This window comes from Thalassophryne amazonica, chromosome 7, assembly GCF_902500255.1.
Source record: "Thalassophryne amazonica chromosome 7, fThaAma1.1, whole genome shotgun sequence".
Taxonomy (NCBI): domain Eukaryota; kingdom Metazoa; phylum Chordata; class Actinopteri; order Batrachoidiformes; family Batrachoididae; genus Thalassophryne; species Thalassophryne amazonica.
Window position 1 is genome coordinate 111,421,038 of NC_047109.1, and position 20,069 is coordinate 111,441,106.

At 42.1% G+C, this 20,069-nt stretch overlaps 1 protein-coding gene across 5 annotated transcripts in view; it reads right to left on the bottom strand.

Annotated features, from left to right (window-relative positions):
• Window positions 1-5,924, bottom strand: part of LOC117514768 (protein SOGA3) — a 60,763-nt gene extending 54,839 nt beyond the window's left edge. For all 5 annotated transcript variants that reach the window (XM_034175352.1, XM_034175350.1, XM_034175351.1 and 2 more), the window contains exons 1-3: window positions 5,041-5,924; window positions 4,697-4,921; window positions 383-541 (exon numbers count right to left, since the gene is read on the bottom strand). In XM_034175352.1, the coding sequence (XP_034031243.1) occupies window positions 383-541; window positions 4,697-4,921; window positions 5,041-5,799 (1,143 nt within the window). In that variant the 5' untranslated portion in view covers window positions 5,800-5,924. The remainder of the gene's footprint in view (window positions 1-382; window positions 542-4,696; window positions 4,922-5,040) is intronic.
• Window positions 5,925-20,069: the final 14,145 nt, after the last annotated feature.

Below are 20,069 nucleotides of genomic sequence, written 5' to 3' on the forward strand. Positions count from 1 at the left end.
AAGAATCGAATGTGGGCTAGCAGTGCTACTTCAGTTAGGCGCAGGGTTGCCACATTGGGTGTTTTCCCATCCAATTGGTTTGTTTAGGATAAAAATATGGCACTGGACGAGTTTTTTGTATAGAATTGCCACACACATTTTAAAAATCAGTTCAAATTGCGCAGGATTTAGTGCCTCCATGCATTTTTGAGCATTTATTGGACTGGAAATCGTCACATCTGGCAACCCTGGTTAGGTTTCAACACATTTTTCAGTCAATTGGAGGCCCTGCAAACTAGTGCAACATGGTTGGTGCCCCACGCAGGCTGCATAGTCTGCTTATGCCGAACGGCGGCGCTGGATAATATGTGTCTTTCTTGTACACATGCATAAGTCCACTTACATCTTTGGCTTTGTCCAGTTCATTCTGCAGGGCCTGCTTGGTGACCTCCACCTCTATCAGCTGCTGCCTCAGCTTTTCATTCTCCTCCTCTGTCTTTGTTCTTTTCTCTTCTACATTCTCCAGCTCGTGGTGCAAGCGCACTGACACATCCTTTGCCACCTGAAAAAGAGAGAGAGAGAGAGAGAGAATATTCCATTAATGAAGAGCAATGGTTCAACCCCTGGCTGCTGCTGCTGTCATTTGTCAGTGTGTCCTTGAGTAAGATGTGCAACTTAATCAGCTATGAAGGTTGACTCCTTGCGTGGAACACATGTCATTGCTGCATAACACTGTGATTGAAGTTGCTATGAATACAAACATCTGCAGAATGCAAAAAATGTGAATGTAACACAAGTTCAGGTTACTCAGACAGCACATACACCTCACCAATGAACAGGCCAGTCAGAATTCAGACTTTTCCATCTTATCTTTGTGACATCATAAGGCCACAATGTTAAGAAAGATTTTGCAGGAAACCCTGTAACTATACATAAGTAAGTCTCTTCGGCTGCTTCTTTGTTTTCACTCGGTGTTGCCGCAGCAGGTCCAAGGTGGATCTGCATGTTGATTTGGCACACGTTTTACACCGGATGTCCTTCCTGACACACCTCCACATTGGGGTTTGAACCAGGAACCTTCTGCACTGAAACTAAGCACTCTGACCACTCAGACACCACCCCTGATGACAAATAAGTAAAAACACAAAAACAAACAATAGATAGAAATAACGTGAAATCACACTCCAACCTGTAATTACATCTTAGATATCAATAATATTGTTTCTCCAAATCAAAATTGTATACTTCTTAGTCAGAGTGTTAACTAAAATATTAACTCTTTAAAAACACAAGTGGCTTTAACATTTAATAGCTAGATTGGATATATGTTGCAGATATCAATAACCCAGTTTTTCATAGTCAAAAGGAACATTTAAAATATACATGATTACTTTCTTACTGCCCATAATTGTCATTTCAGATATCAACAATGTCATGATATAATAATAAATAATGTCACTCTTTGTATTCATAAGTATTGGGCTTTTGATTTCAGTTGTTCACAATTACATTTTTGAAATCCAAAATCCAAAATGAAAAGCCATGCCAGATACCCACAGCATAACTTTGAATATCCTAAATATATTTGGACAATAATAATCTGAAATTGGAGTTTGTTTGTTTGTTTTTCCCCCAAGTAAGAATTCTCTTGCAGTTGTCCAGAGTGATCATTCTGGATATCAAAATTTCAGTTGTGGGCATGACCGAAAGAACTACAAGCGGCCGGAATGGGCTTCCTCAGGAGGGTGGCTGGTGTCTCCCTTAGAGAAAGGATGAGAAGTTTGGTCATCCGTGGGGAGCTCGGAGTAGAGTCGCTGCTCCTTCGCGTTGAAAGGAGCCAGCTGAGGTGGTTTGGGCATCTGGTAAGGATGCCTCCTGGGTGCCTTCCTAGGGAGGTGTTTCATGCACATCCACCTGGAAGGAGATCCCGGGGAAGACCCAGGACTAGGTGGAGAGATTATATCTCCACACTGGCCTGGGAACGCCTCGGGATCCCCCAGTCAGAGGTGGTCAGTGTGGCCCAGAAGAGGTAAGTCTGGTGTCTCCTGCTAGAGCTGTTGCCCAGAAACCCAGAAAAGCGGTTGAAGATGAGTGATGAGTGAGTGTGGGCATCTGAAATTGAAATGCCAGTACATACGAGGGCTGTCAATAAAGTAACGGTCCTTTTTATTTTTTTCAAAAACTATATGGATTTCATTCATATGTTTTTACGTCAGACATGCTTGAACCCTCGTGCGCATGCGTGAGTTTTTCCACACCTGTCGGTGACGTCATTCGCCTGTGAGCACTCCTTGTGGGAGGAGTCGTCCAACCCCTCGTCGGAATTCCTTTGTCTGAGAGGTTGCTGAGAGACTGGCGCGTTGTTTGATCAAAATTTTTCTAAACCTGTGAGACACATCGAAGTGGACACGGTTCGAAAAATTAAGCTGGTTTTCAGTGAAAATTTTAACGGCTGATGAGAGATTTTGAGGTGATTCTGTCGCTTTAAGGACTTCCCACGGTGCGAGACGTCGCTCAGCGCTCTCAGCCGCCGTCGTCAGCCTGTTCAAGCTGAAAACCTCCACATTTCAGGCTTTATTGATCCAGGACGTCGTGAGAGAACAGAGAAGTTTCAGAAGAAGTCGGTTTCAGCATTTTATCCGGATATTCCACTGTTAAAGGAGATTTTTTTAATGAAAGACATGCGGACGGGTCCGCGCGTCGGGACGCAGCCGCCGCGACGCTCCGCCACAGGAAAAACACCTCTGTTGAAAGCCTTAAGGACAAGTTGGAACATGTCCTGCCTGTTAAACAATTTCTCATATACTCACTCCACTGAAAGCCATCAAAAGCCGCCTGGATTTTACAAATGGTTATCAACACGGAGGTGTTTTTCCTGTGCCGCCGCACCGCGCCGGCTGCGTCCCGACGCGCGGACCCGTCCGCACATCTTTCATTAAAAAAATCTCCTTTAACAGTGGAATATCCGGATAAAATGCTGAAACTGACTTCTTCTGAAACTTATCTGTTCTCTCACGACGTCCTGGATCAATAGAGCCTGAAATGTGGAGGTTTTCAGCTTGAACAGGCTGACAACGGCAGCTGAGAGCGCTGCGCGATGTCTCGCACCGTGGGAAGTCCTTAAAGCGACAGAATCACCTCAAAATCTCTCATCAGCCGTTAAAATTTTCACTGAAAACCAGCTTAATTTTTCGAACCGTGTCCACCTCGATGTGTCTCACAGGTTTAGAAAAAATTTTGATCAAACAAAGCGCCAGTCTCTCAGCAACTTCTCAGACAAAGGAATTCCGACGAGGGGCTGGACGACTCCTCCCACAAGGAGTGCTCACAGGCGAATGACGTCACCGACAGGCGTGGAAAAACTCACGCATGCGCACGAGAGTTCAAGCATGTCTGACGTAAAAACATATGAATGAAATCCATATAGTTTTTGAAAAAAATAAAAAGGACCCTTACTTTATTGACAGCCCTCGTATGAATGCCAAAAAAAATGACCAATTATGCAAGGATGAAAGATGTTGTGGATGTTCTAAATGGCTGTTGTGGACAGTAGAATGCCATTGTGGATATCTTAAATGTTTATTTTGACTGGAATAGAATTACTGACAACTTCAATATATGTAGAATTGCTATTAAGTGTTACCACTGTTATTTGTAATAATTAAGGTTTGGAAGATATCTCAAATTTGAATTTTGACAGGGAGAAATTGTGAGGATTTCACGTTTTTCTGTTGGTTTGGTGAGTCTTAGGCTGGGCATGACTGACCTGCTTGACTCTTGCACCTGCAATCAATCATTTACTCCTGGGCAGTTTAAAAGACCAGCTCATCCATCCACTTCTTGCTAGTTCATTGATGCACCTCCTGTGCTGGCCATGCCCAGCCTCGCCACCTGTTCCACCCACAACTGTGTTACACCTTGGACTGGTTGTACAGATCTCTAGTTTTTGTACTTTGACTCTTCTCATTTGGTAAATAAAATCACTTATTTCACCTAGCCAGTGTGTGGTTGTCTGCACTGGTCAAATTTATTCATCTGGGTAACAGAAATAGAGTTTTAGATATACAGTTTCTACTCATAAGAATGTACAGTAATTGCAGATATCTTTAATTGTCATTCTGTCTAGTAAGTAAGTCCCTTCAGCTGCTCCCTTGTTTGCATTCGGGGTCGCCACAGCAAATCCAAGGTGGATCTGCATGTTGAATTGGCACAGGTTTATGCCGGATGCCCTTCCTGACGCAACTCCACATTATGGAGAAATGTGGCAGGGGTGGGATTTGAACCTGGAGCCTTCTGAACTGAAACCAAGTGCATTAACCACTTGGCCACCACCCCTGCTATAATTGTGTCTAATATGATCATTTTGACAAGAAAAAAATGCAAATATGGCTACCAAAAATATAACTGTGGCTAGTCAATTAACCCTTTTTTATGTTAAAAGATATAGATTTATGGCTACACACAATTGTATTGCTTCCAGTCATAATTCTAATGGATTAAGGGAAGAATGCCAATTGTGGCAATCATATACAATGTGTTTTGAATATTCAAAATTACAATATGGTGATGTCCGGAATGGCTTTTCATTTCAGACATCAGATAAAATTATGTAACAATTGAGTTGTATGTGAAATGGGAAAAGATGAGGAAAAGTTAAGAATAATGTACATATATTATAGAATAGAATAGAACAGAATAGAATTGGGCAGGACCATACCTTCAGGTCCTGCTCCAGACTTCGGAGCAGTTCTCCATCCACTTGGCCGCTCTCGGCGAAGCGGAGCCTTTTCCTCTCGGCTTTCTTCAGTCGGTACTGGAGGATCCGGCAGTTCTTGTTGGCTCTCTCCAGCTCTTTGCGCATGTCCTGCAGCTGGCATGCGTCTTCCTCGTAGAAGGTATCCCGCATCTCATCCATCTCCGCCCGCATCAACTCGATTTCATTCTGAGCACCACAGTAAATAACTGAGCAGGCCCGCAAACGCGCTGCGCTTTTTATCTTCACAACAGGTGCACAGAGGAAGGAAATCTAAACGGTCCATAAGCTTTTTTTTTTGTCCTTACCTTTAGATCGTCATTTTCATCCTCCAGTCGGTCCATCTCTTCCTGGAGTCTCGGGTCCGGCTCAGGAGCCCGCTGCGGACTGTCGGGTTCCGGGGACAGCTCCGGTTCTGAAGCCGGCGGGGATGCCGCTTTGGCCTGCTGCATCTTTGCTCCTTTCTTTCCCAAACTCTTATTCAGGTGAAACTGGATCAGCTCTGACTGTAAGCATCCCTCCTTCCAGAATCCAGGTCCGCATCCGACTGCGCTTTTGGAGCTCTTCTTGTTTGTGCTCGCGGCCTCACCGCCTCGCGGGTTTTTGCTCCTCAGTTTGGGGGATTTGGACGCGCTGGGCTGGTCCGACACCACACGGTTCGGATCAGATCTAGAGGGAGAGGAGGCGTTTTCAGACGTCGGGGTGCCTCCTCCTCCTCCTCCTCCTGCCGCTGCTGCACGGTCCGCGGGCCTGCTGAGGGTCGGGCTTTCAGCACTTGGAGTCTGGACAGCGGCCGCGCCTCTGCCGCCGGCCTGCCGCTCCCTGCCCGCGGAGACAGGAGAGTGTCCTCGGCTGCTTCTCCCTCCTCCTCCTCCTGATCCTCCTCCCCCTCCCTGCTTTGACGTGATGGGCTTTGAGGAGCTGCTGCTTTTCTGCGCCGCTTTAGCTCCTCCGTCTTTGATGCCGGCCGGAGAAGAAGAGCGCTGCTGCTGCTGCTGCTGCTGCTGCTGCTTCCGGCTGCTATTGTCTGGCTGCCGCGGCGCGTCGGCAGACGGCGAGCTCATCATGATGTCAGAGACTCAGTTCATCCTCAACAGCATCCATCCTTCCCAAACAACTGAAAAGCAATCCAGCAGACTGAAAACGTGGATCGGAACCTGGATCAAAGAAATCAGTTGGTTCAACCAGCTCACAGGGTAAATTGGTGGTGGTGGTGAGGGGGGGCGGATTTAACCTATAAATGATGTGACCGTGCTGATTACAATACAGGCAGTGCTTTTTTGAGATCAGCTGCATCTCGGTTAATTATATGCGTCATGTGCGCAGCCAAAAAGGGCAAAGAGGAGGGCAGCCGGAGCGCAAAGAAAAGACAATGTCATTGGCTGCGTGACCAGAGGCAGCAGCCAACCAATTAAAGCGCTTCTCCGGAATGGATTCCGCGCGTCCTTGCGCCGAACCGAGCTCCAAAGAAGCGAACAGGATCGTTGGAGGCTGCGCGAAAGTAACGAAGCATCCTCCTGCCTGTCAGCCATTAGTATCCAGCATCATATTCGATGACTCATTACTGAAATACAAGAGAGAAACGCGTAAAAATAAGGAGGGAACAATGTCGCTCTTTGTGCGTTTGGCACAGTCTGTGCGCTTTTTTTTTTTCTTTTTTTTTTTCTTTCGTCGACCGCCTGTCACACAATCAATCATTCGCTGACTGAAACATTAAATGAATTCGGTTCACATATGTTCCTGCTGACAGCAAATCAGCATCTTGGAGAACTAAGAGCGCACAATGGCAGGAATGGATCGGCCAGATTTGTCCTTTATACTGATTAATGTTCCCTTCATCAAGAAATAACAATGAATTTAAGGGTTTGTAATCACAGAACAGATGGAAACAGTAAATCTCCAGTGGATTTCTTACCTTTTCGGAGTGTTTGCTCGGGTTCTGGTTGGTGGTGCTGATGCAGGCACTGGGATGCCGCTCGAGCGCCTCCCGACCACCAGCCAACCTGTTTCACTATTCATGACATTACATCATCGCTGGGAGGGCCGAGCGGAAACGAAGCCTCCTGCTCCCAGTGGAGGAACAAAAAAAAAAGACAGGTTTAATACGGTGCCACGTTCTCATTCTTTGCAGTAACCAGTGCTTTTTATTCAGCCTATTAATGATTTTTGAGGGATTGAATAAGTTTAATAACCTGAGCATCAAGCAGCTATTCTTACTGGTGTTAAAAGCACAGTGAGTCCCTGTCTCATGGGCGTGGTCAGAGGGGTGCTGATTGGTAAAGGGGTCATCTTATAAATCAGAGAGCTATAGGTCACCAGCTGCGTCAAAAATAAATAAAGTTTCAGTGGCTGATCTAGAAGGAGGTTTAATGGGTTGTACCCCCCCCCCCACCCACCTCACCCAGCTGCTGTCTAAAGTTGTGATAAAATATGGGAAAGGTCTTGCATATTGAATTAGACCCAGTCTGATGGCAGCTCGTGGGACTGGGTTACAAAAAGTACCATTATAATGCTTATTTGAAATGGGACAATGCATATTAATGAACATTGTTACACATAAATATGCCGGATTATAGCAGGATGCTAATTTCCATCTGTGGTCCCAGTAACATAGAAACAGACCAAGAACACCCAACATACCAAAATAAATTAATCATGACAGAAAAACAATTAAAACATTATTATATATATATATATATATATATATATATATATATATATATATATATATATATCCAATCCACTTTATTTATATAGCATATTTAAACAACAGAACCGTTTCCAAAGTGCTGCACATAAAAATGATTATACAACTATACAAAACAATAAACCCACTCAGATACTAATAAATAAATAAACATAAAAACAATAAAACAATAAATAAATAAAACACTAGGCCAAAGACAACAGAGGACCATACAACTCATGCAGAGCTAAAAGCCAGAGAATAAAAGTGGGTCTTCAGACGAGACTTAAAACACTCCATTGTGGGGGCTGTTCAAATGTGGAGAGGCAGAGCGTTCCAGAGTCTGGGCCCAGCCACAGAGAAGGCCCTGTTCCCCCTGGTCTTAAGTCTCGTCCTAGGCACCACAAGCTGGAGCTGGCCCTCAGACCTCAGAGAACGCGCTGGGGAGTAAATTTGGAGGAGGTCTAAAATATATTGTGGGGCCAGTCCATTTAAAACTTTAAAAACAAATAATAAAATTTTAAAATCAATTCTAAAATTAACAGGGAGCCAGTGCAAAGACGCAAGAATAGGTGTAATATGTTCATGTTTTTTGCTCCCAGTTAAGAGGCGTGCAGCAGCGTTCTGGACTAACTGCAATCTGTGAAGTGTATTTTGATTAATTCCATAAAAAAGTGAATTGCAGTAGTCCAGGCGTGAAAAAATAAAAGCATGCATGACGCGCTCCAAGTCAGAAAAGGATAAAATTGATTTAATTTTGGTTAAAAGACGAAGCTGATAAAAGCTGGATTTAACAACCGCCTTGACCTGCCTGTCCAGTTTAAGATCAGAGTCCATAATGACGCCAAGGTTGGTGGCTGTGGGCTTCATGTGTTGACTGAGAGGGCCCAGGTCTAATCGAACTGTGGAACCAACACTGGGCCCAAACACTATCACCTCGGTTTTGTTCTCATTTAAGCTAAGAAATTTTTGAGCCAACCAAGCCCTGACGTCTTCTAGGCACACAAGCAAGGGTGTCAGGGGGCTGCTAGAGTTATTCTTAATAGGCAAATAAATTTGAGTATCATCTGCATAAAGATGATAAGATATGCCATGTTTTCTAAACACCTGACCTAACGGGAGAAGGTATAGGGTGAAGAGAATAGGCCCAAGAATAGAACCCTGGGGGACTCCACAGTTCAGAGGAACAGAAGACGAGGTGGACTCCCCCAGCCTGACAGTAAATGAACGGCCTGTAAGGTAAGAATGGAACCATATATTTACAATTCAAAGTAGCAACAATTGATAGTTAATAAGCAGCCAACAGGTGGAGGAACCAAAAGAGTTTTATGATCCAATCCAATCTACCTTTATTTGTATAGCACATCTTAAAAATAACAAGGTTACCAAAGTGCTGGACAACAGATAAAATATAAAAAAAATAAAATAAAGTTAAAATACAGTAGATTAGAAACATCTAAAAACAAAAGGAAGATATCAGATAAAACACCAAAAAGATAAAAACTGTTGTGTGGGCCGCTGAAGAGGAGGTACTGCTGGCCCACCACCACAAGATAGCGCCCTGCTTGAAGTGCGGGCTTCAAGCACGAGAGGGCGTCGGAGCGACCAGGAGTGACAGCTGTCACTCATCATCCGTACCAGCTGTCACTCATCCACTACTCATCACCACCACCATAAAGGCCAGACTGCAACTCCACCTCCCCGCCGAGAAATCAGCTACCATTCAGGTAATTACTTCTCTGCTGAACCTTAACCCGAGCATCAGTCTGATCTCTTTTGCAGCCATTTTCCTGGGACGGATACCCTGTCTGCTGAGTTGGCGTTTGGTGTGGACTGCGACGGCTTCGCCTCCCACCCCACCCAGATAAGTGGTTATCTCGGGAGCTGCACGAGTGTGTGATTGGAGGTGGAGGTTTTCCCTCCTAACTGTATACAGACTGTGGGATTACTGAGTGTGCGAACTCACACTCATCAGTACTGTCTCTGTTCTCTGCCAGCAGTACCGGGTCTGACTGCTGAAGACAGTGGCCACCTGGGGTGCAGGGCTTGGCGGCTCCGGTGTTCTTCAGCTCCATTGGTGGTGGAAGCTGTGTGGGATCCGGCTCTTCTCTCGCCAGACATCTTCTATCGTCGAGCCTGCCCACACGTCACCTTGTGTATAATTGACATTCCACCATATTGTTGTTGTCTGTACTTCGTTGTGCGATTCACAACATTAAATTGTTACTTTTGGCTTATCCATTGTCCGTTCATTAACGCCCCCTGTTGTGGGTCCGTGTCACGACACTTTCACAACAAAAAACACAATAAAAACAGAGACAGAAGACCACACGACTCTCATGCAGTATTAAAAGCCATGAAATAAAAATATGTTTTTAAACGAGATTTAAAAGTATCCAGGGTGGGGGTCATTTTAATATGAGTGGGCAGCTCATTCCATAACTTGGGAGCCACCACTGAAAAAGCACGGTCCACCCTGGTCTTTTGTCTGCTTTTTGGCACCACAAGACGGAGCTGATCAACGGCTCTCAGTGCTCTCATGGGGGCGTAGACATGTATAAGATCAGCAATATACTGAGGTGCCAGGCCATTTAGTGACTTAAAAACAAACAACAAAATCTTTAAATTATTCTAAAATGGACAGGAAGCCAGTGGAGAGAGGTGAGAATGGGAGTGATAATACCTTCTGACCAAAGGTGGTCCTTCTATGAGTAATCTCACAGTCACCTCTTGTGTCAGATCTTGTACTCTTTGAGTCTTTTTATGTGTATGAATTCTGTAACATGAGTTGGTGCTGGTCCATGTAAACATTTATATATGAAGCAGGCATATTTGAATACCTTCAGATTTTCAAAGTCTAGAAACTTGTGCTTTTCCAGAACCTTACAGTGATGATAAGAGTTAGATTGTTATCATATATCTTAACTGCTCTATTATACAGCTGCTCTATGGATTTTAATACCAAGGTGCCTGCAAATGGCTTAAACCTACAGCTGTCCTCCCCTTAAATGAGGCCTGCCCACCAGCATATACATTTAGTCACGTCCCTTGTGATGCGAAGCAAGGCGGGGGTGTTGCTCTTATTTATAAATCTAGGTTTAGCTTATTAGCTGTTGGGGGTCACAAATATAACTCGTTTGAGCATCTTATTCTCTGCTCTGCTCAGGATATTACACATTGCCAAGACAAGAAGAATAAAAATCAGTCGTATTACTTTGTCACTGTATATAGGCCTCCTGGCCCATATTCTGAATTCTTAGATGAATTTGGTGCGTTCATCTCTAACTTTTCAACTAGTGTAGATAACATTCTGATCATTGGTGACTTTAACATTCATATAAATAAACCTTCTGATCCCCTCTGCAAATCATTTATGGAAATTGTGGATGCATTAGGATTTCGGTAATGCATTCGGGATTCAACGCACATTAGTGGAAATACCCTGGATCTGGTTCTCGCACGTGGTATTGCTGTCACGAATATTGACATCATGCCTCTTACATCAGTGATGTCTGATCACTCACTTATTAAGTTTACAGTTTCGCTGCCATGTTTAATGGAACAACAACCTTATATATCATTACAGCGATGCATCAACTCCTCAACTAAGACTGAACTTGAAGCTAGACTGCCTGATGTCTTAGCTTCACATTTGACAAATACCCAGTCAGTAGACAGACTTGTGGATAGTTTAAACTCAGTGCTCAAAACTACACTCGACATGATTGCACCACCTGTGTTAAAACCACGCTCCCCCAAATCACAGTCAACTTGGTTCAATGATTATCTGCGTGACCTCAAGCATAAAGCAAGAGGTCTAGAACGGAAATGGCATCGTTCAAAATTAGAAGTATTTCACCTTGCATGGCGTGATGCTATCAGACTGTATTATTGGCTACAAAGTGGACCTACTACTCTGATTTGATCAACAAAAACAAGCATAACTCAAAGTTCTTGTTCGACATGGTGGCAACACTTTTGCATGGACAACCACCTGTAGTTCGCTCTCCTTTTACAGCACAAGATTTCCTGGATTACTTTGGGAAGAAAATAGAAGACATCAGGTTAAACATATCCTGACATGCCTTAACCCAGCCACTACACCCTGCTATTGAGGTGGGCTTACTGAGGTATTACCTAGATTTAAAGAATTTGATAGCATCTCACTAGGCATGCTGACAAAACTCATAATGTCAACAAAAAGCACAACCTGTTTATTTGATCCTATACCAACAAAACTGTTTAAGGACCTGTGGCCCACTCTCGGGCCGACTGTGCTGGAAATTATTAATCTCTCTTTAACTTCTGGATCTGTTCCTAAATGTTTCAAATCTGCAGTGATTAAACCATTACTTAAGAAACCTAATCTTGACCCTGGTGTATTGAAAAACTATCGGCCGATATCAAATCCATCATTTTTCTCTAAAATTCTGGAAAAAGTGGTGTCACGGCAGCTCGTAGACTATCTTACTGAGAATAATCTCTTTGAGCCACTGCAGTCTGCTTTTAGAAAATATCATTCCACAGAGACAGCTCTCACTAAAGTGGTGAATGATCTTCTGCTTACAGTGGATTCGGACACCACTACGGTTCTGTTGCTGTTAGATCTCAGTGCTGCATTTGAAACAGTGGATCATCATATTCTACTTGATAGGCTGGAAAATCATTTTGGGATTACTGGGAGTGCCCTTGCATGGCTGACGTCATACTTGACCAGTCGTTCTCACTGTATTTTGTACAGTAACACTACCTCTAACCTTAGTGACATGAAATTTGGGGTTCCACAGGGGTATGTCTTAGGCCCCCTGCTTTTCTCCCTTTATATAGCACCCCTTGGGCACATATTGCGGCATTTTGGGATTACCTTTCACTGCTATGTAGATGATACTCAGTTATACATACCGATAACTGCTGGTAATCTCATTCACATAAAATCCTTAGAAGATTACCTTGCAGCAGTGAGAAGTTGGATGTCTAGAAACTTCCTACTTTTAAAAACTGATAAGACTGACATGATAGTTCTTGGTCCAGTGAGACATCGGCATCAATTTGACCAGTTAACGCTCAGCCTCGGTTCGGGTGTCATACATCACACTGACAAAGTGAGGAATCTTGGGGTAATTTTTGATTCTTCATTGTCCTTTGGCCTCCACATTAGAAATATTACTAGGACTGCTTTCTTCATGTCCTGTCCTCATTATCCTCATGTCCTGTTGTCAATACCCTCATCTTTTATTGTCATTATCCTTATGTCCTGCCCGAGACAGGTGGCAGGAGCTTTGTGGTGGTATTTCATCTCCAAAGGCATTGAATACCTGGACACGGTGTTTTTTATCCTGCGGAAAAAGTTCAGCCAGGTTACTTTCCTGCACGTCTACCACCACTGCTCCATGTTCACGCTCTGGTGGATTGGCATCAAGTGGGTGGCAGGAGGACAGTGTGAGTATTCAGAAATGTATACCTCATCCAGCTGATGTGGAGCTCTTTACACATCCAGACTTCACTGCATATGCAAACAATCAGTCTTGCAAAAACACGTTCCCTTAAATCTTTAACTGATGTGGATTAGAATTTGAGTATTACTGCAGGCAGTGAGACAAGCAGAGTGGCACTCATCGGACTGCAAACCTCAGCCACATTAGACCTCAGACACATTTGACCTCCACATTAGAAATATTACAAGGACTGTTTTCATCCACCTGCGAAATATAGCGAAGATTCGTCCGATCCTGTCTATGACTGATGCTGAGACCCTGATCCATGCGTTTATCTCTTCTAGATTGGACTACTGCAATGTTCTATTTTCTGGTTTACCGCAGTCTAGCATTAGGGGTCTCCAGTTGGTTCAAAATGCTGCAACCATACTTTTGACATGAAGCAGAAAGTACAACCACATTACACCCATTTTGGCATCCCTTCACTGGCTTCCTGTCCCAGTGAGATCAGATTTTAAGGTTCTGCTACTAACCTATAAAATTATTCATGGACTGGCACCTCCCTACCTAGCTGACCTAATTAAACCTTACATACCGGCCCGGGCTTTACATTCTCAGGGTGCAGGACTACTTTGTGTCCCTAAGGTGAATAAGAAGTCTGCGGGTCACAGAGCTTTCTCTTATCATGCCCCTGTTCTGTGGAATGATCTCCCTGCATCAATAAAACAGTCAGATTCTGTGGAGATTTTCAACTCCAGACTTAAGACGCACTTATTTTCCCTTTCATATGGCTAGCATACTGGTACAGTTTTGTTTAACGCTTTTTACTCTTTTAATTAATTTATTAGTAATTGGAGCAGGCCGCAGCCTCAACTTTACCTAAATTCTGGGTCTTTTAGTGAAGTTTAGGGCTAATGGCCGGTGATCACCTTAGTATTTCTCTGTTTTTCTTGTTGTTTAATGCTGGCAAATTATACAGTATTTTTTGTTTTTCTGATGCCTGATTCTGTTTTATCTCTCTGTTTAAGGTGCAGCTCCATCCAGAGATGGGAGTTGTATTCATGTTGGCAATCCTCCTGTCCTGTGTGCCAGTAGCATTTCTTGTATATTTGTCCATGAATTGTTCTATAATTTATGTTTGTAGCATGGCCCAAGCAGAGGGTCACCCCTTTGAGTCTGGTCTGCTTGAGGTTTCTTCCTCAGATGGAGTTTTTCCTTACCACTGTTGCTCTGGGGGTTAGTAAGGTTAGACCTTGCCTGTGTGAAGCGCTTTGAGGCAACTCTGTTGTGATTTGGTGCTATATAAATGAAAATAAATTAAGTTAAATTAATTACAGAAACCTTAATAGTGTCAGTCTTAAATCATGTGGTGATAATTCAACTCTACATGTATTTGTTTAACTCTCTGTGGCTCTTTTGCACCAGATGAATCCAGTAACAGCTAAACTTTTGCATTTTTTTGGGCTTGCATGAATCATCTATGAAAAGCTCAGGAAGTGTCAAGGGTTGATTGGATTAAAGTTCAGATTTGCTCCGCTCTGAATGTCTCATGACACAGATTTCACCTTCTGTCGAGGTTTAAGCAACAGCAACTCTAAACCTTCTACATCTGTGCAATTCATTTGTCTCTGTCCCCTTTTATAACATTATATCTTGATCCATCCAAAGACAAGGCTGCACTCCATTTGTTTCCACAGTCTAATTGCCAGACAGGCTGTAAGTGCAATCAAGAAACAATGTGACAAGAATGGCGATCTTTTTTCCTTTGAGAAGCGTAACAGATGTTCAGGGTCTTGCAGAGTCTTTCACGTGGCTTCTGCTGCTGCTGCTGCCCTCTCCATCTGCACAGGAGCATCAGTCATTAATTTGCATTTAAGTGACAGATGTCTGCCTTATGTTAGCTTCATCACTGATGCTGCTTCAAACACCAAGAGCTCATAAAGTACGTCTGGAGAGAGATGTGACACATAGTTGCAGAGAAGGCATCTTTCACTTTAAATCTTAAATACATATATTTCTTTAGCCCTTTATGATATATGGGTGTTTTTGAGCAATTTATGTCTAAATGACATACATAGAAATAATGGATTATTGCTTTGAACATATGATAAAGGAATCAGTTATGCACTGAAAAGGTCATTTTCTTAATGCTTCACATTACCCAGAGTCAGAATAATTACACTTTCAGTATTTCGAAAACAAGTCGTCTTATCTCATGTCAGCAGCAGAAATTTTCACTCTCGTTTTCTTCAAAATAATTCATAAAGTCACCAAGAGCATCTTTCAAAAAAATGTGCGCCTTCATGAGAGTTGCATGGAGGTGTTTCAATCTGGTCTTATGACAAAGGCATTGTTTGCATCAATGTAACAACAACAACATCTGCTTTGTTTGTTTGTTTTGAAAATTGAAAAATTTAACTAATGCATATAAGTTTTACATGAGAACATTAGACAAACAGCTCCAATGAGACTATCAAGCCTATGTTTATGGACATTTATTCAGACGGAATAAAATGTAAAGTACACAACATGCAGATTTTTGATTGGGGAAAAAAAGAAATAACAATGTTCATCAAACTGGTGACAGATCTTGGGGTACTGAGTTTGTGTTACAAGAATATTTTGTATGCAAAAACTGTCACTGTACAAACTGTGAGGTCTGGGGGCATGCACTTCCCCATGTCACTGCACCCAATAAACTATGGAAGTAGCATGGATCCTGCATGACAACCACCCAGGAAGCTATCCTGTGGATCCCACCTGTAGAAAGTAGCATCTTTCTGCTGCAGCCAGGTGAATCGTGGGTGTCTACTTGACTTTTGTTGCAGTCCTCATCACTGAGGCTCTTGCATGCTGGTTCATGCAGAGAAACACGCCATATATCCAGAATCTTAGCGCTGATGTTCCATCACAGTGCAAGTTGTATTTCTCATCTGAATCTGCTGAAGTAAATGTTTATTTGATATTACGTCATTCCAGTGTTATCCAAAGATCCTCCAAAGAGACCTACTATCAAAGACACGTAATTGCTTTCTGAACTCACTGGTTAGCACCAAAGTTAAAAATTATACAGTAACACAGGAAGGACCTGGACCCTAAACATTTGGGGCCTGATTTACTAAGATCCCATATGGCAAGTGTTAAATTCCCAACTTTTGCACGTTTGACGAATGTTTTATGAATGATTTGTAATAATTGTGCATGACAGTGGGTGGTAGCATGGTGTAGATAGCAGTATTGAAGTGAAGGTTTTACATGTGTTAATGACATAAGCACAAAATGAAATTCAATCAGATGCTTGCAGCTGTGTGTATCATAATACAAACACAGACATTTTAACTGAAAATGTAATTTACAGAACTTTTACTAAATCAAAAATGAATGTGCCTTGAAAATGGTTTGTCACAGGAGGTGTGCAGGGTCTGGCACAAGTCCAGACTCAGCACTGCTGACAATTTTCAAATGCACACTCCCATGATGGGGCGAATTTCACGTCGGTGTTAATGTAATTTCTTCACTGTCACATAATCACGGAGGACATGCTACAGAATGAAAATCATTTGTGTATGTTTTATATGTAGGTGGCTGTCAGCGCTTGTGCATGGTTGCCTGTGAAGGCTGCGCTAGACAGATGTGCACAGGACTTTCTCCTTATATTTCTATTGCATAGAAAGACATGATAAATGTCACATTTAACTTTATTTAGGCAGCGGATATTTAATTTTATTAAAAAATAGTAGATAATAAATTAATGTTTACATAATTGTGGTGTTTTCTGTGTGTTAAAGATTACCTTGTGAAAACAAAGAAATGCATACCCCAAACAGCTTATGGAGAATGACTTAGGATCACATTTATGTGTCTACATGGATCTTGCAAAACTTGGTAAGTTAGCACCCAATGCTTCAAAAGTGCAAAATTACTAATGCAATCTCAGCCTCTGAAATTGATTTTAGTCTTGAGAAATTGTGTTGCATGTGCAAACCTCACCTATTTGCATGTTCAATGCCCAAAGCATTGTGCACATGGGTGGGCACACCCCAGATTTCATATTAATGTTCAATGGACAATACAAACAATTTTGCACATAATCCTTAATGTGCGCTGTTAGTTAATCAGCATGCACATTTTTGTGGGCACTATGGTGTTTGCAAGTTTTTACACATGCAAATCTTTAGTAAATCAGTCCTAGCAACCTTCATTCACCTTTAAAGGTATCAGCATCACTAAACACATCTGTCATGCTTCCATAAGCTCTTCTCAGACATCTCCGGCTCAAAGACCAAGAGCCCAAAGACAATGAATGTCACTGCCAAGATAAGTGAATGTCTCTTCAAGTTGTACACTTTCACCAAACAGAGATACGCATCTGATGGCCAAGTCCAGGGAGTCAGTGAAGACCTGACTCTCAGTCTTGGTCCAGGCCAATTGCAAACCCAGACACTGACCTGAACTTCAGCAGTATATCAAATGCCATACATAGCTTCACTACTTAATTATTTCAAAGCTTGGTTTAAAATAATCCCATTGTTGGTGAGGTAATAAAATAAACAGCCACTTGTCTTTGCGTTCTCACTCGTTAGCAGTGGAGAGTTTAGACTTTAAAAGAGCTTGAGATGATTGTTCATGCATTCGTCTCATCGCGTTTGGATTATTGTAACAGTCTTTTCACCTGTCTGAATAAGAAGGAGTTGGCCCGCCTGCAGGTTGTGCAAAATTCTGCTGCGCGCCTGCTTACCCGCACCCGCAGGAGGGACCATATTACTCCTATTCTTAATACTTTGCATTGGCTGTCTGTCTCCTACAGGATTCATTACAAAATCCTGGTATTGACTTTTAGAGCTCTGCATGGACAGGCACCGGAGTACATCAGGGACCTGATCCAGCCTTATGCTTCCTCCAGGAGCCTCAGGTCGTCCAATCAGAACCTGTTGATGGTTCCTCGGACCCGTTAAAACTGGCGGGGACAGATCTTTTAAAGTGGTGGCGCCTAGCCTCTGGAATGAGCTTCCCTGTGCCCTTTGTTCTCTGGATTGTATAGATACTTTTAGAAGGTAACTAAACGCATTTCTTTAAGTTAGCTTTTTAGCCTAATATTGTATTTTATTGTTTTTGTATGTTATTTTTAGATTATTTTTGTATGCCATGTGCAGCGCTTTGTGACCCTGGTCTGTGAAAGGCGCTTTATAAATAAAGCTTACTTACTTACTTACTTACTTAGTTACTTACTTAGACTTGTAGGTTTTTCTCTCTGTCTGCCCTCTGAGCAGCTGTGTTCCACATATCAAGTCAATTTCTGACAGGGAGTAAAATTATTACTTTGCTGTGAAATCCACGAGGGATTTTCGTGCAGGAATGAGTTCTGCTGCTCAGAAATACTGTGCACGGTACATGTCACACACATGTTCAGTATACTGTCAGCCTGTGACTGGCAGATATGAAAAAGGAGGCTAACCTCCATTGCTCAGGTCAGTTCTGGAAACATGCACTGGTGCATACACCATATGTACTTGGGGGGGGGGGGGGGGGGGATCTGTTGTTTTTATGGAAAATAAAAGAGCAGCTGTGGTTGTGAGTATAATTCTGGAAAAATGCCATAAGAATGTGTCAATACCTTTACATAAGATATTGTAAGTTTTGCAATATAAAAATATTGTAATTTGCAAAAAAAAAAAAGTAAAGGGAGGGTGATGTATGCATAGCCTTAAACAGGGGATGTTCTGTTTGGGAAGGAAGAAACTAACTGCTTGAGCTAGTCTGACAATGTAATGAACTGCAGAATCTGATTTGTCATACTGATAAAGAACCTACTCAATTCTAAACAGATGTGATTTTTTTCAGAACACCTCAGTTTAACATACTTTGTAGAAATACAGTAAAAATGTGTTGATAGGGCAATATGACATACAATTTATTATATTTAGAGTAGTTTAGAGTAGTTCCTATTGTGTGACAGCGCAGTTGCACAAACAATGTGCACTGCCTTAAAAGTAAAATATTCCAGGTCCCACACCACGTGAAATTCATTCTCCTTATACAGCTATAGTTCTCTTAGAAATGCAGTGTAATTTCTACCAGAGGACACATGTTGTTTAAGTAGTCAATCGGAGTTGATTAATTTACATCAACTTTAATCTCTAAATGAAATAGTGTTTTCTATGAATCATCAACCAAAAGGAACCACACACATTCCTTAAAACATCAATGTTCTCACCTCTCACTGTTTACAGATCACTGATAAGACATCCACTCCCCCACCCCATCTCCACCATATGGTACCCATCTCCTGCCTGGCGGTTTCCTTTGCCCTGCCATTTCCATTGGTAAGATCTGTGATCATCTCAAATCTACTCTCTGCAATGATGGGACGAGCACCAAATTCATAGACTATAACTTTCATTATCAACTTTACCTGGCCTCCTGAGTCCTTCTGGTAGAAAAGCTAGGTCAACATGTGGATCCCATGTCAAACTTCAGGTGATGGCCCTAAGCAAAATGGGAGCACCACAACAAAGTCACCATGAATGAGACACTTCAATGTACAATAAGAAAAGTCAGCATGTTAATGTTAATTTCTAAAAAAAACAAAAAACAAAAAAAAAACTGGTAGATGTATTGGTTTAAAATGTATATTTTTTTAATTTATTTCATTTAATTTTATTGATTTTTTTTTTTTTTGCAGAGAGTTGGAAATTACAAAACCTTTATGCCATGAGGTTTACATGCTGTTCTCTAAGTATTTACATATTTTTACTGTGCTTTTTACAGAAACATTCTGACAACTGCAGCTGCCAGTTATTTTTTTTATAATTAAAACCAACAGATTTTCATTTATTTATTTATATTTTGTTACTGTGTATAATGTGGCACAGGCAGTTCGTATGTGTTTCCAAGTAGATATTTTTATTTATTTATTTATTTTAATAATTTTCATCATTAGTGGATGAACATTCCCACTGTCCCTACCTTATAGGTGTGGCCTTAACATATCAAGGACCCAGAACTATGGGATTAAAAGGACACAAGTGCTGAGCATCTAATGGAAATTGCTATGACAGTTGGATTAACATGTTTGTATGTGAATATTGTGTCTTTTACATTTGTTGCTTCTGCTGTGTGAAGCGTGCTCGCAAACCATGATACATGGCTAAGAATGAAGGTCCTGTGGCCTATCAGATGGACTTTACTTGCAGATTGTTGAATAAATTGAAATACC